At 40.1% G+C, this 10,908-nt stretch overlaps 1 protein-coding gene across 1 annotated transcript; it reads left to right on the top strand.

Annotated features, from left to right (window-relative positions):
- Positions 1 to 222: 222 nt before the first annotated feature.
- LOC140458971 (probable G-protein coupled receptor 139) lies at positions 223 to 4,533 on the top strand. The gene is made up of 3 exons (XM_072553708.1): positions 223 to 362; positions 705 to 793; positions 3,623 to 4,533. The coding sequence occupies exons 1-3, from the start codon at positions 223 to 225 to the stop codon at positions 4,531 to 4,533; spliced, it is 1,140 nt and encodes a 379-aa protein (XP_072409809.1).
- Positions 4,534 to 10,908: the final 6,375 nt, after the last annotated feature.

Genomic DNA, 10,908 nt, shown 5'->3' with positions numbered 1-10,908 from the left:
AGAATCGAATGGCCTAACCCTACTCGTATATTCTATGTCTCTGTGCTTGATTGAAATGCCTCCATAGAAGGAGCAGCCCCTTATTAGCTTGAGCTGCTGTATTACTTTGGTTGTGTAGCTCAGGTTGCTGGATCTGTCAAACACAAGTATTGGTTTCAGTCTCAGTTGGAGTTTGGGAGTCTGCATTGATTTATGAACCTGAGGGACAACTTGTTCATGAAAATGGTGGTGTTTGTATGGAACGAGATGCCAGATGACATGATGGAGACTGGTACCATTGTAACACAGAAAAGGCATCTGGATGCGGAGATGAACAGGAAGTATCTCGAGGGATATGGCCAACCGTTGGCAAATGAGACGAGGTCAGATTGGGAGGTCTGGTCAGTGTGGACGAGTTTGAGTGAAGGGACTGTTTTCGTGCTGTACAACTCTATGACTCTATGATTTCTGCAATTCATTTCTCACAGGGATTGGTCTACCAATGAGTCACTAAAGTTGTAAGCCTTCTGATTGGCGTTTTCCTATGAAGTCAGAACTGAATAATTTGAATGCAAGAGGGACTTAATACCTCAGTGGTAATATATTTTCCCAAACAGAACAATGATGCAGTTTTAACATTCCCTTAGGAATCTGAACGAGTATAAACTGGTTTCTGAACATAGTAATATTATGTTTAACTCTAAGCTTTTGGCTTCATCACCCAGGAACAGAACCTTCATACACAAAATGCTGCAGTTGTTCACCATTGTTGATAAAGTATATTACATCTCTATTGCTGCGATTGGCATCCCTGGTAAGTTCTTATTTTAATATTCATTCATGAGCTGTGAACATTGCTGGCTATGCCAGCATTGATGGCCCAGAGGGCAGTTTAAGAGTCAGCCACATTGCTATTGGTCTGGAGTCACGTATCAGGATAGCAGTTTCCTTCCCCAAAGGACATTAGTGAACCAGATGGATTTCACCACCAATCAACAATGGATTCATGGTTATCAGGAAACTCTTAATTCCAGATTTTTGTTTCCATTGAATTCAAATTCTATCATTTGCCATGAGGATTCAAACCTGGGTCCCCAGTACATTCTGGGGGTCTCTGGATTAATAGTCCAGTGGTAACGACACTGGACCATTCCTTTCCCTGAGCAGAACTTAGAAAATTTCATCAATCTGTGCAGTGGAATACCATGCCACCGCGTTTCTATTTTGTTCAAAGTATTTGTCATTTGTGTTCACTGTGGGTCAGTTAGCACTGCCATCATTGCACATGCATTATTGGGGTTGTTGTTATTTTTTGTTTTGGGCTCAATAACACAAGAATCCCTCTGAGCAGTAGATTGCAGAGATTAGAGATTCCTAGAGTAAAACAACACAGAAACAGCCTTCAGACAAACCAGATATTAAGAGGGTAGCAGGGTAAGATACTACAGTCGGGGCCACTGTCTCTCCAGTTCCTTTTCCTTGTCCTTTGTTTCCTCTTCTCCCCTTTGCAGTATTTTTTTTTCTTCAATCATCTCCCCAAACCTTTAACCTACCCCTAACTGGGTAATGGAGATAAGTCGTGACAGGAGACAGGGCAGAAGCTGAGCACAGGAGCTGTGTCCCACAGCAGCAGCAGAGTGAGCAGGGGCCGAGACAGGGATTGAATCCCGGAGTGACGACAGCAGGGAAATCCCGTGTATAACAGCGCTTTTTTTTCACTTTGTAACTTTTGTACTTGTACCAAGGTGGCACCATTATATGGCAACAATTGTAAACACTTTCCACTGTACCCCTGTACTTCTGTACTGGAAGACAAGTGACAACGAAGGATATTCATTGGGGATGGTTACATTGAATTGATTATGTGCAAGGAAGCCTTTCCTTGCTCAACAAATCCAATTTCCCATTATTTTGTTGAACAATGACGGTTTTTCTTTCAAAGAATAGTTGAGAGGAAGAAGCTCTAATATTCCTATTCCCAAGGAAGTGCATGAATGGAAAGTAATGATAACAGTTAACTAACACATCACCAGTACTGAGTAGGTGTTTCCAGTCTTCAACAATCACGAATTATAGTGATTCGAAATGTAGTTCCAGAAATTGAGACAAATGTGAGGTGCTAACTTTCAGGAACGTGAATCACAGCAGGACTTATACACTTAATAGTAGGGACCTAGGGACTGGTGCCAAACAAAGAGACCCTGGAATGCAGGTTCATAGTTCCTTGAAAGTGGAATCACAGGTAGGCAGGACACAAAGAAGGTGCTTAGTACACTTGACGTTATTGGGCAGTGCATTGACAATTGGACTTCGATGCTATGTTGTGGCTGTACATGACATTGGTTAGACCAAGTCTAGAAAACTGCCTTCAATTCTGGTCCCCCATTAAAGGAAAAATGCTGTTAAATTTGAAAGTGTGCAGAAAAGATTCACAAGAATGTCATGGGGGATGGAAGGTCTGAGCAATAGGAACAGGCTGAACAGGCTGGGGCTGTGTTTCCTGAGGGGCATGGGTAGGCAAGTGAGTAAAAACATTATTTTAAGTTGAGAGGAGAAAGATTTAAAAACAGTCTAAATGGAAACTTCTTCATGCAGAGGGTGATACGTGTATGAAATGAAGTGCCAGAAGACGTGGTGAAGATGAATTGCAAGATTTAAAAGACATCTGGATAGGTATATGAATAAGAAGTGTTTAGAGGGATATTGGGTACATGCTGGCAAATGAGACTTGATTAATTTCGGATATCTGATTAGCATGGAGGAGTTGGAATGAAAGGACTGTTTCTGTCTTGTACACAGCTATGACTTTAAGTGACTGAAAGTAATTGTTGAGTTGTTGGAGTGCAGCATAGACAGCTAGTTGTGTACACACAGAGAGCAAACCATTTGCAAGAACAAGTCCAAATATATAGTTTTTCACATGAAAGAATTCTTCATTTTGTCTCATCCTCTGTGAAACTGCTGGATCAATTGACAGCTCCATTTGGTTATCTTGATGTTCGTCAATGATTTTGTTTTTCAATGGATATACCCTTTCCATCATGAGTCCAGTTCCCAGCTCCAGGTCCACTTGTTGATAAGATGTTGCTTTCCTATTGTTGGTGCCGATGTTCACAAATTCTTGTGGAACATTGTTTAAGAATGAATCTGTCCCATAAGGCAGGACTACGGAAAGCAGTGTTGTCAACTCCATGATTCTTTGCACTATATTTTTATTATAGATGCCATTACATGTCAGCTTTCATTGTGACCATGTTAAAATGTGTCCTTACAATATTAAAGTCCATAGATCCTTGGCTGGGCGAGCAGAAAGAAAATGGACAGTTTGCGACTCTGCTCATGATTGTTTTTTTCATTAACAGAATGATGTCAATGAAGCCAATACAACTTTTTCAATCTGATTCTGTACACAACAGTAAGATATTCAATTGAACATTTTATGACAGCATAGCGATTTTGCAGTACTTCATGTTCAATAACACAACCCTTTGTTCATTAGATGCAGCTTTATATGGGATGGAATTGGGATTAAAATTCATTTTACAAATTAATATTCTTCTTGACCACCCTAATGTCGTCTTGACTCAAATAGAAGAATGTACGATTGCATTTCTTAAATTAATTTCAGTTCTCCCTTTCACAGTTAATGCAGTGGCAATTGTTATCCTGTCCCGAGGAAAATGTGGACTTTCTAAATGCACCACTCATTATCTGGTGGCCATGGCAACAGCGGATCTGATGGTGATCATCACTGACGTTATATTGTATCAGCTGGTTCATTACTTTTATCAGAGATCATTCCTACACCTCACACCTGCATGCATTGTGATTGGCTTTTTGCTTTTAGTGAGTTCAGACTGTTCTGTCTGGTTCACTGTCACGTTCTCCGCTGATCGGTTTGTCACCATTTGTTGCCGGAAACTGAAACTGAAATATTGTACAGTGAAAACAGCAACTGTTATTCTTTCAACAACCTGCATTATTTTCTCTTCAAAAAACGTTCCCATTTTCATTACAAGGGAACCGGTGATTGTGATTGACAACGTATATTGGTCTTGTCAAATTAAAGCCAGCTACTACACTGAACTTGGGTGGATGGTTTATGACTGGTTTGATAGGGTTTTAACACCATTACTCCCATTCAGTTTAGTTTTGCTCTTTAATGCTTTGACAGTCAGATACGTGTTAGTGGCAAATCGGATCCGTAAAGGATTGAGGAGTCAAAACATGGAAGAGAAACGCAGTGATCCTGAGATGGAGAGCAGAAGGAAGTCAATGATTTTACTGTTCACCATATCGAGTAGCTTCATATTGCTGTGGTCACCCTATGTAATAAATTTCTTATATTATCGAATTGCAGCTATTGATCCCAAATCTTACAACGAAAGTTTGCTTGTATTTGAAAGAATTGGATACATGCTGCTGAGTTTGAGTTGCTGCACAAATACGTTTATTTATGGAGTAACTCAGTCGAAGTTCAGGGAACAGTTCATTAATGCTGTAAAATACCCACTGACTGCGATAAACAGAGTCGTTACTTTTAGAATGAATTGATTGCAATCCATAAGACAGTAACATATACAGCTGATTTCCTGAGTGCATAATTGGGTCAGAAACATTCACCAACTGGTTTGTATCAAAAATGCTAATTTGTATGAAAATATGAACAGCAGTGGAAGCTTCCCTTCGGTTGGGCTGTGAATTTATTTTGGATTGCCATAATATTGAGACAAGATTTTTAATCGTCACCTGAAATAAATGAAATGAATCATATGTGCAATGAATCATCGTTACAGCATCCACAGACATATAGTAAAATGCCCAAGAATTCGCCAGGAAGATCTGAATCAGACAGACTGCATTCCAACAAATGGAGAGCAATAATTTTAACAACTGGGCCACTCATTAGTGTTGGGAGCGAATTGTAAACGATTCCACACACATTTTGTCTGCCTCATTTCAGTTTTGTCTTGCAATAACCTTTCCTCTCATTTCATTTACCTCCGAAATGATGTTATTATAGGACAGCTCTGATTGGACACAGACAACAGGATTGCTGGTTCATCTTTATTTCATTTCTCATTTCGTGTGGTTGCTTTTCAGTGAAAGCAAGTGTGCAACTCTGCATATTTGTCATTCGTGCTGAAAAGGGGCACAATTAAAGGAAATTAAAATAATGATTAAGTATCTGAGCTCTTCACATATAAAACAGTTTGGAAGTTTCCAAAGGGCATGGCAAACATTTCATCCCATATGTCTTTACATGGGGCGAATGAGAGAGTTCCATTCTGTTCATCATTAATTGCTATGACTTAGCTGCTTCTTTCACTTCCTGTTCATGGGAGTTTGTTAGACTTTCCCTTGATTATTACATAACTGAATATTCTTATCATCAAAAGATCCTATTTGAGTTATAATCAAAGATTTCTGGCCTTGAATTTTCACATGAATATACAATTATGGGAGGATAATATGTTTTTTCTGGAGGAGAATATGTTCCAAAACCTACCCTCTTCCAGTCTCTGTGAAATACCCCAAATGCCTCACAACTTGGGTTTTCATTACACAACAAAATCTTTATACTTCAAAACCAAAAGCAGGTCAAAGGTTGCCTTTGCTGATCATAAACGCCTCACAATACAAATTATCTCATAATTTCTCTCCAGTATCACCCCAATTACCTGCTTTCTGACCCATGATGGTTTGAATTGATGGCTCCAGAAAGATTAAGATATTACTTATGACAACAAAGATTAAAACCAACATCTCACCAGTTCAAAAACTGAACGCAAAAGTAAATTACATTCTAGCAACATAAATTGCTTCCCTTACATCATACTCCAGACGTCAAACGACACCAGGTTATAGTCCATAGCTTTATTTGAAATTACACGCATTTGGAACACTGCTGCTTCATCAGGTGAAGCGTCGTATGAATTCTGACTGAGTCCATTTCACTCCAACACCAGCACCTCCATCATTGATATTATTTCACTCACGTTTTATTTTCTAAATTTCTGCGTTCTGAATATTCAGACAATAGATCATTTTCTCATATTTTATTGGGTTTTTGATGCTATTTTATTGATTTGTTTGCTTTATGCATGTTACTTTTCAAATATGCTTCAAGATGATAGATCTGTCTGTCTGTCCGAAACTATACAATAAAAAATGACCTTCTGACTAGAAAGTTACAAGCCTAAGTTAAAGGTTTTCAGCAACAACTGAATCTGGAACATTGATGACTCCTCAAATGTTAAAAGTGTATGTCTCACAACTCTCGTTTTTAATCTCACTTTTGCGACTATGTTCAAGGTTGACTTTTGATTATCTATCATGTTATTTCTGCATACGGTACTATATAATGAATTTCAATGTTTGTAAAATCTCATTTGGTTCACTCATGTTATTTGAGGATGGAAAGTGCCATCCTTATTTGTTCTGACCTACTTGTGACAACCAGTCCCACAGCAATGTGGTGACTCTTAGCTGACGTATATGCAATCATCAATGGGTTAAATGTTTTCAGTAGCAACACCCACGTGCAATGAATGCATTATAATAAAACCAGATCATATTTAGGTCTCTGGCTGTCATTGTCTGTGTTTGAAATAAAGGATCTTAATTTTCACTTGTGACTGTCGTCTCACATTTCATAACCATAAAATAATAGTCGAAAAGTATCCCTGATTACTTTCAGTCGCGTTCTCACTCTCTCTTCCAAAGTTAATGACTCAAACCCTGCTTGGTTACAAGTTTCTGTGGCTGATCTGATCTGTTCGCATTCATCAACAGGAAAGTGGTTTCCAAACTCTGAACCATTGATCACTCTCTGTCCTGCCGCTAGTCATTGGTTGCTGAAACTCACGTGGATAGCCTTGCTACCTTTAATGAGACAATTCCGATGTATTCTGAACACTGTCTGACATTTCATCACAATCAAACTGAGCTAAGAAAGAATACAAGTGAATTTAAGCTGCTTCATATCTGATTTCAAATCATTTCCATTCACCATGACCCTTGCACTCCAGTGGATCTTACTTCAACCATCAGTTAGCTTTGAAACTCACAATGTTGCTGCCAAATCCCATCTTATCCTCTGTCCTCTATCACAGTGCCACCTTCTGTATCGCTACAAGAAGGTCACTCTCTGACTATTCCATTCCGTCATATATCGACTGACATTTTAATGCCATCCAGTATTATGAAAGATATAAACATACATCTGACCTTATGCCTCAGTAGGAGTAGAAATCTAAAGGCTGCACCGACATTGAATAAGATTATGACTTTAATTCCGCATTGTAACCTACCACAGATACTTCGAACACCTCTTCGTCCGGCATCAGATTGTGTGTGTGTCGTGATTATTATATGACTCTGTCTCCATCACCCTCTGACTAGAAAGTTACAAGCGTAAGTTAAAGGTTTTCAGCAACAACTGAATCTGGAACATTGATGACTCCTCAAATGTTAAAGGTGTATGTCTCATAACTCTCGTTTTTAATCTCACTTTTGCGACTATGTTCAAGGTTGACTTTTGATGATCTATCATGTTATTTCCGCATAGGGTTCAGTGTCACGATTTCAGGAGGGTCACGATTTCAGGGTGAATCCTACAATGAAATACTTTTGGAATCTGATAAATCGGAGTTCTTTACAAACCTTTTCCTTTTGTGACTGACTTGTAGTATTCTTTAACAATTGCTTTGCTTGTACTTATAGGTTATTTTGTGTTCCTACTCCATTTAGTTCCTTTTTCTTTGAGGGAGGGTAATATCACAATGATAGGGGGAATGCAGGTAGGAAGGCCAAGGTAGGTACACCCTCACTCTCTGATGTCACAGCAAAATGGAATTGTTTAACCTTGTTCTGATATGGTCAATTAGACACTTTATGTCAATTGAGGACAAACAGCTCAAATGACCAGCTCTCTTTAATGAATTTATTTCGAACAAAATACGTTTATTTGATGAAGACACAGACAGGTCGAGTGTAGTGATTGGAATAAGGTCAGCCAGGTGGACCTCAGAGAATAGGAATTCCCTGATCGGGGCTCTTAATCAGGTCAAAACAGGGGGCTCTGACTGACTGGCATAAATAGGAGTATCAGGGCCTCTGTTCACTAGAGGAGCTGCTATTGATCTGGCTGGGACAGTGGCATGTACAATAACAGGAGACTGGATTCTCTGGAGCTGTAACTGACTGTATGTGTGCGCGCGCACACACGTGCTTGTGTATGTTTGTGTTAGATAGAGAGACAGAGAGAGTGTGTGCCTGTGTGCATGTTTGTGTGAGATAGAGACAGAGAGAGAGAGCGTGTGTGTGTGTGTGAGGCAGAGAAAGAGAGTTTTGTGCGCGCGTGTGTGTGTGTAAGATATCCAGTCCCCAGCAGAGGGAAAAAATACTGTGAAAGGCTGTGTCCTGTGTGTATGTTGGTGATGATTCAGTCAGATACTGATGATTCAATGCATGAATAGCAAGATTTAGAGGGACATGGACCAAATGTGGGCAAACAGCTCTACATTCATTTAGCATATCGGTTTGGCATAGATGAGTTGGACTAAAGGATTTCTTTCTGCACAGTACAACTCCATGCTTTTTGTACAACTCCATGCTTTTTTTTTTCTGTAGCTCATTCGATAATAATTGTTTTTTCGTCAATATTCTAATATTCAGAACCAAATCTGCAAAGGTTCAACGAGATTGCAAAGGAGTAGATATAGTCCTTCTATTGCAGAAGGAAAGGTTCCGGTAAGCAGGAAGTGTTGCTCAGTTATCCTGGTGACTGTTGTGGGGAAGTAGTTAGAATTGATCCTGTAGGAGAACCTCATTGGAAAAATTGGGAATAGTCAGCTGGAATGTTTTAAATGGAGATTATTTTTAGTTAATTACTCAGAATTCTTTGAATGAGTAACGCATGCTATTGATAAAGGGGAGCCCATTGATGTGTTGCGTTTGGATTTCGGGAGTCATTTGACAAGATGCCACATGAAAGGTTATTGCAGAACATTAGAATTGATCCAGTAGGGGATCACATCTTCGGTAATGTCTGTGCATTTGTTCTCCTATAAAGAAGGATGTCAAGGGATTGGAGGCAGTTCCGTGAGTGTTTAGTTGATTGACATCTGGCATGAATGAGTTACCTTGTGAATAACAATTTTACAGGCAGCTCTTGTTTTTTTGCTGCAGGGGGAGTGACTCGATGAAGTATGTAAAGTCCTGGGTGGGCTTGACAAGCTAAATGTGGAAAGGACGTTTCAGCTTACATGTAGACCCAGAGTTCAGGGGCACTGCTTTGTAATTAGAGGTAGCCCTTCCAGGATAGAGGGACAATGTTTCTTTTTCTCAGAATGTTGGGTGACATTGAAATATTCTGTCTCAGAAGGTGGCAGAAGTGCAATCATTAAACAATTTTAAGACGGGGCTGATAGATTGGGCAAGGGAGTTAAAGATTCTGAGGGTCAGGTGTAATTCTGGAATTCAGAATACAGGAAGGTTAGTCATGATCTTAGGTTATTTCCTCATCAGCCTATTCAGAGACGTTATTACACTCCTTTGAAGCAGGTGGGACTTGAGCCCAGGTCTCCTGGTTCAGATTGAGGGACACTACCAACAAATCAATTGAGCCCTCCTTTATGATCTTATTGAATGGTTGGGGTTAAGCTCAAGGGGGAAAATGACTTACCTCCATTCCCAAATAGTGTGTTTAGCTTAGTCAATTAGTTGTTACTCATTTATTTGGCTTTGGTTCAATCAGTTGGTGCTGATGTAGCCATGGTGCCCCAGTTCCCACAATTCCATTGTGCTGACAAAGGCCCTATTTCTGATAATGTCCTAATTGCACCATGGGAAAATCCTTTTGCCAACACACAGTTCCTCAACATGATATGAATCACAGCTTTTTATGCATTTTTCTCAGCTTTCAGCCAGCAAGACTTGCTCGTCCTTCAATTTTGATCAAAAAAACCAATGTTGCCTTCATTGGTGGCGGTGATTCTGAATTAGTACAATGGATGTCAGGGTTGGTCCGTGATATAACACCAATATGGTGCCACCTCATGGGACAGGCCCAAATTTATTATGGAGCAGAGAGGCCAGAAGGGCAAGAGCTGACTGACCCTCATGTCTGTTTTAACTCTTTCTCCTGCAGGTTAAACATGATCTATCATTTTGAACTCACACATCCAAGGGAAAATATCCTTGTCATTTGCCTTATCCATGCCCCTCAGATTTTATACCCCTCTATAATGTCAACCTTCAGCCTCCTACTTTCCAGTGAACAAACTCCCAAGCCATCCAGCCTCTCGTTACAACACAGACCCTCCATTACTGGCAACATCCAGGTAAATCTCTTCAGAACTCAGTTCAATTCAATTTAAAAAAATCTTTGTGGGGATGTGGGCGTCGCTGACTGGGCCAGCATTGAATGTCCGTCCCTAGTTGCCCCTTCGGAAGGTGGTGGTGAGCTGCTTTCTTGAACTGCTGTAGTTCACCTGCTGTAGGTTGACTCACAATGCCATTAGGGAGGGAATTCAGGACTTTGACTGAAAGATATAGAAGGAATGGCAGTATATTTCAGTATACTCCAAAGTATATGCTGCCCTATTCCTTCTGGATGGAACTGGCCGTGGATTTGGAAGGTATTGTCTAAGGATCTTTGATGAATTTCTGCACTGCAGCTTGTAGATGGTATTCACTGCTGCTAATGAGTGTTGGTGGTGGAGAGATAAGATCCTTGTGGATGTGGTGCTAATCAATGGGGGGTTCCTTTGTCTTTTGTATAATACTGGAGCTGCACCCAACCAGGCAAGTGGAGAGTATTCCAACTCACTCGGGATTTGTGTTTTGTAGATGACGGACAGGTTTTGTGCAGTCAGGAGGTGATCTCCTCACTGTAGCATTCCTAACCTCTGACCTGCGCTTCTA

This window comes from Chiloscyllium punctatum, chromosome 34, assembly GCF_047496795.1.
Source record: "Chiloscyllium punctatum isolate Juve2018m chromosome 34, sChiPun1.3, whole genome shotgun sequence".
NCBI classification, from domain to species: Eukaryota; Metazoa; Chordata; class Chondrichthyes; order Orectolobiformes; family Hemiscylliidae; genus Chiloscyllium; species Chiloscyllium punctatum.
The sequence above is the reverse complement of the archived record's forward strand: the minus strand, read 5'-3'. Positions and strand labels throughout refer to the sequence as shown.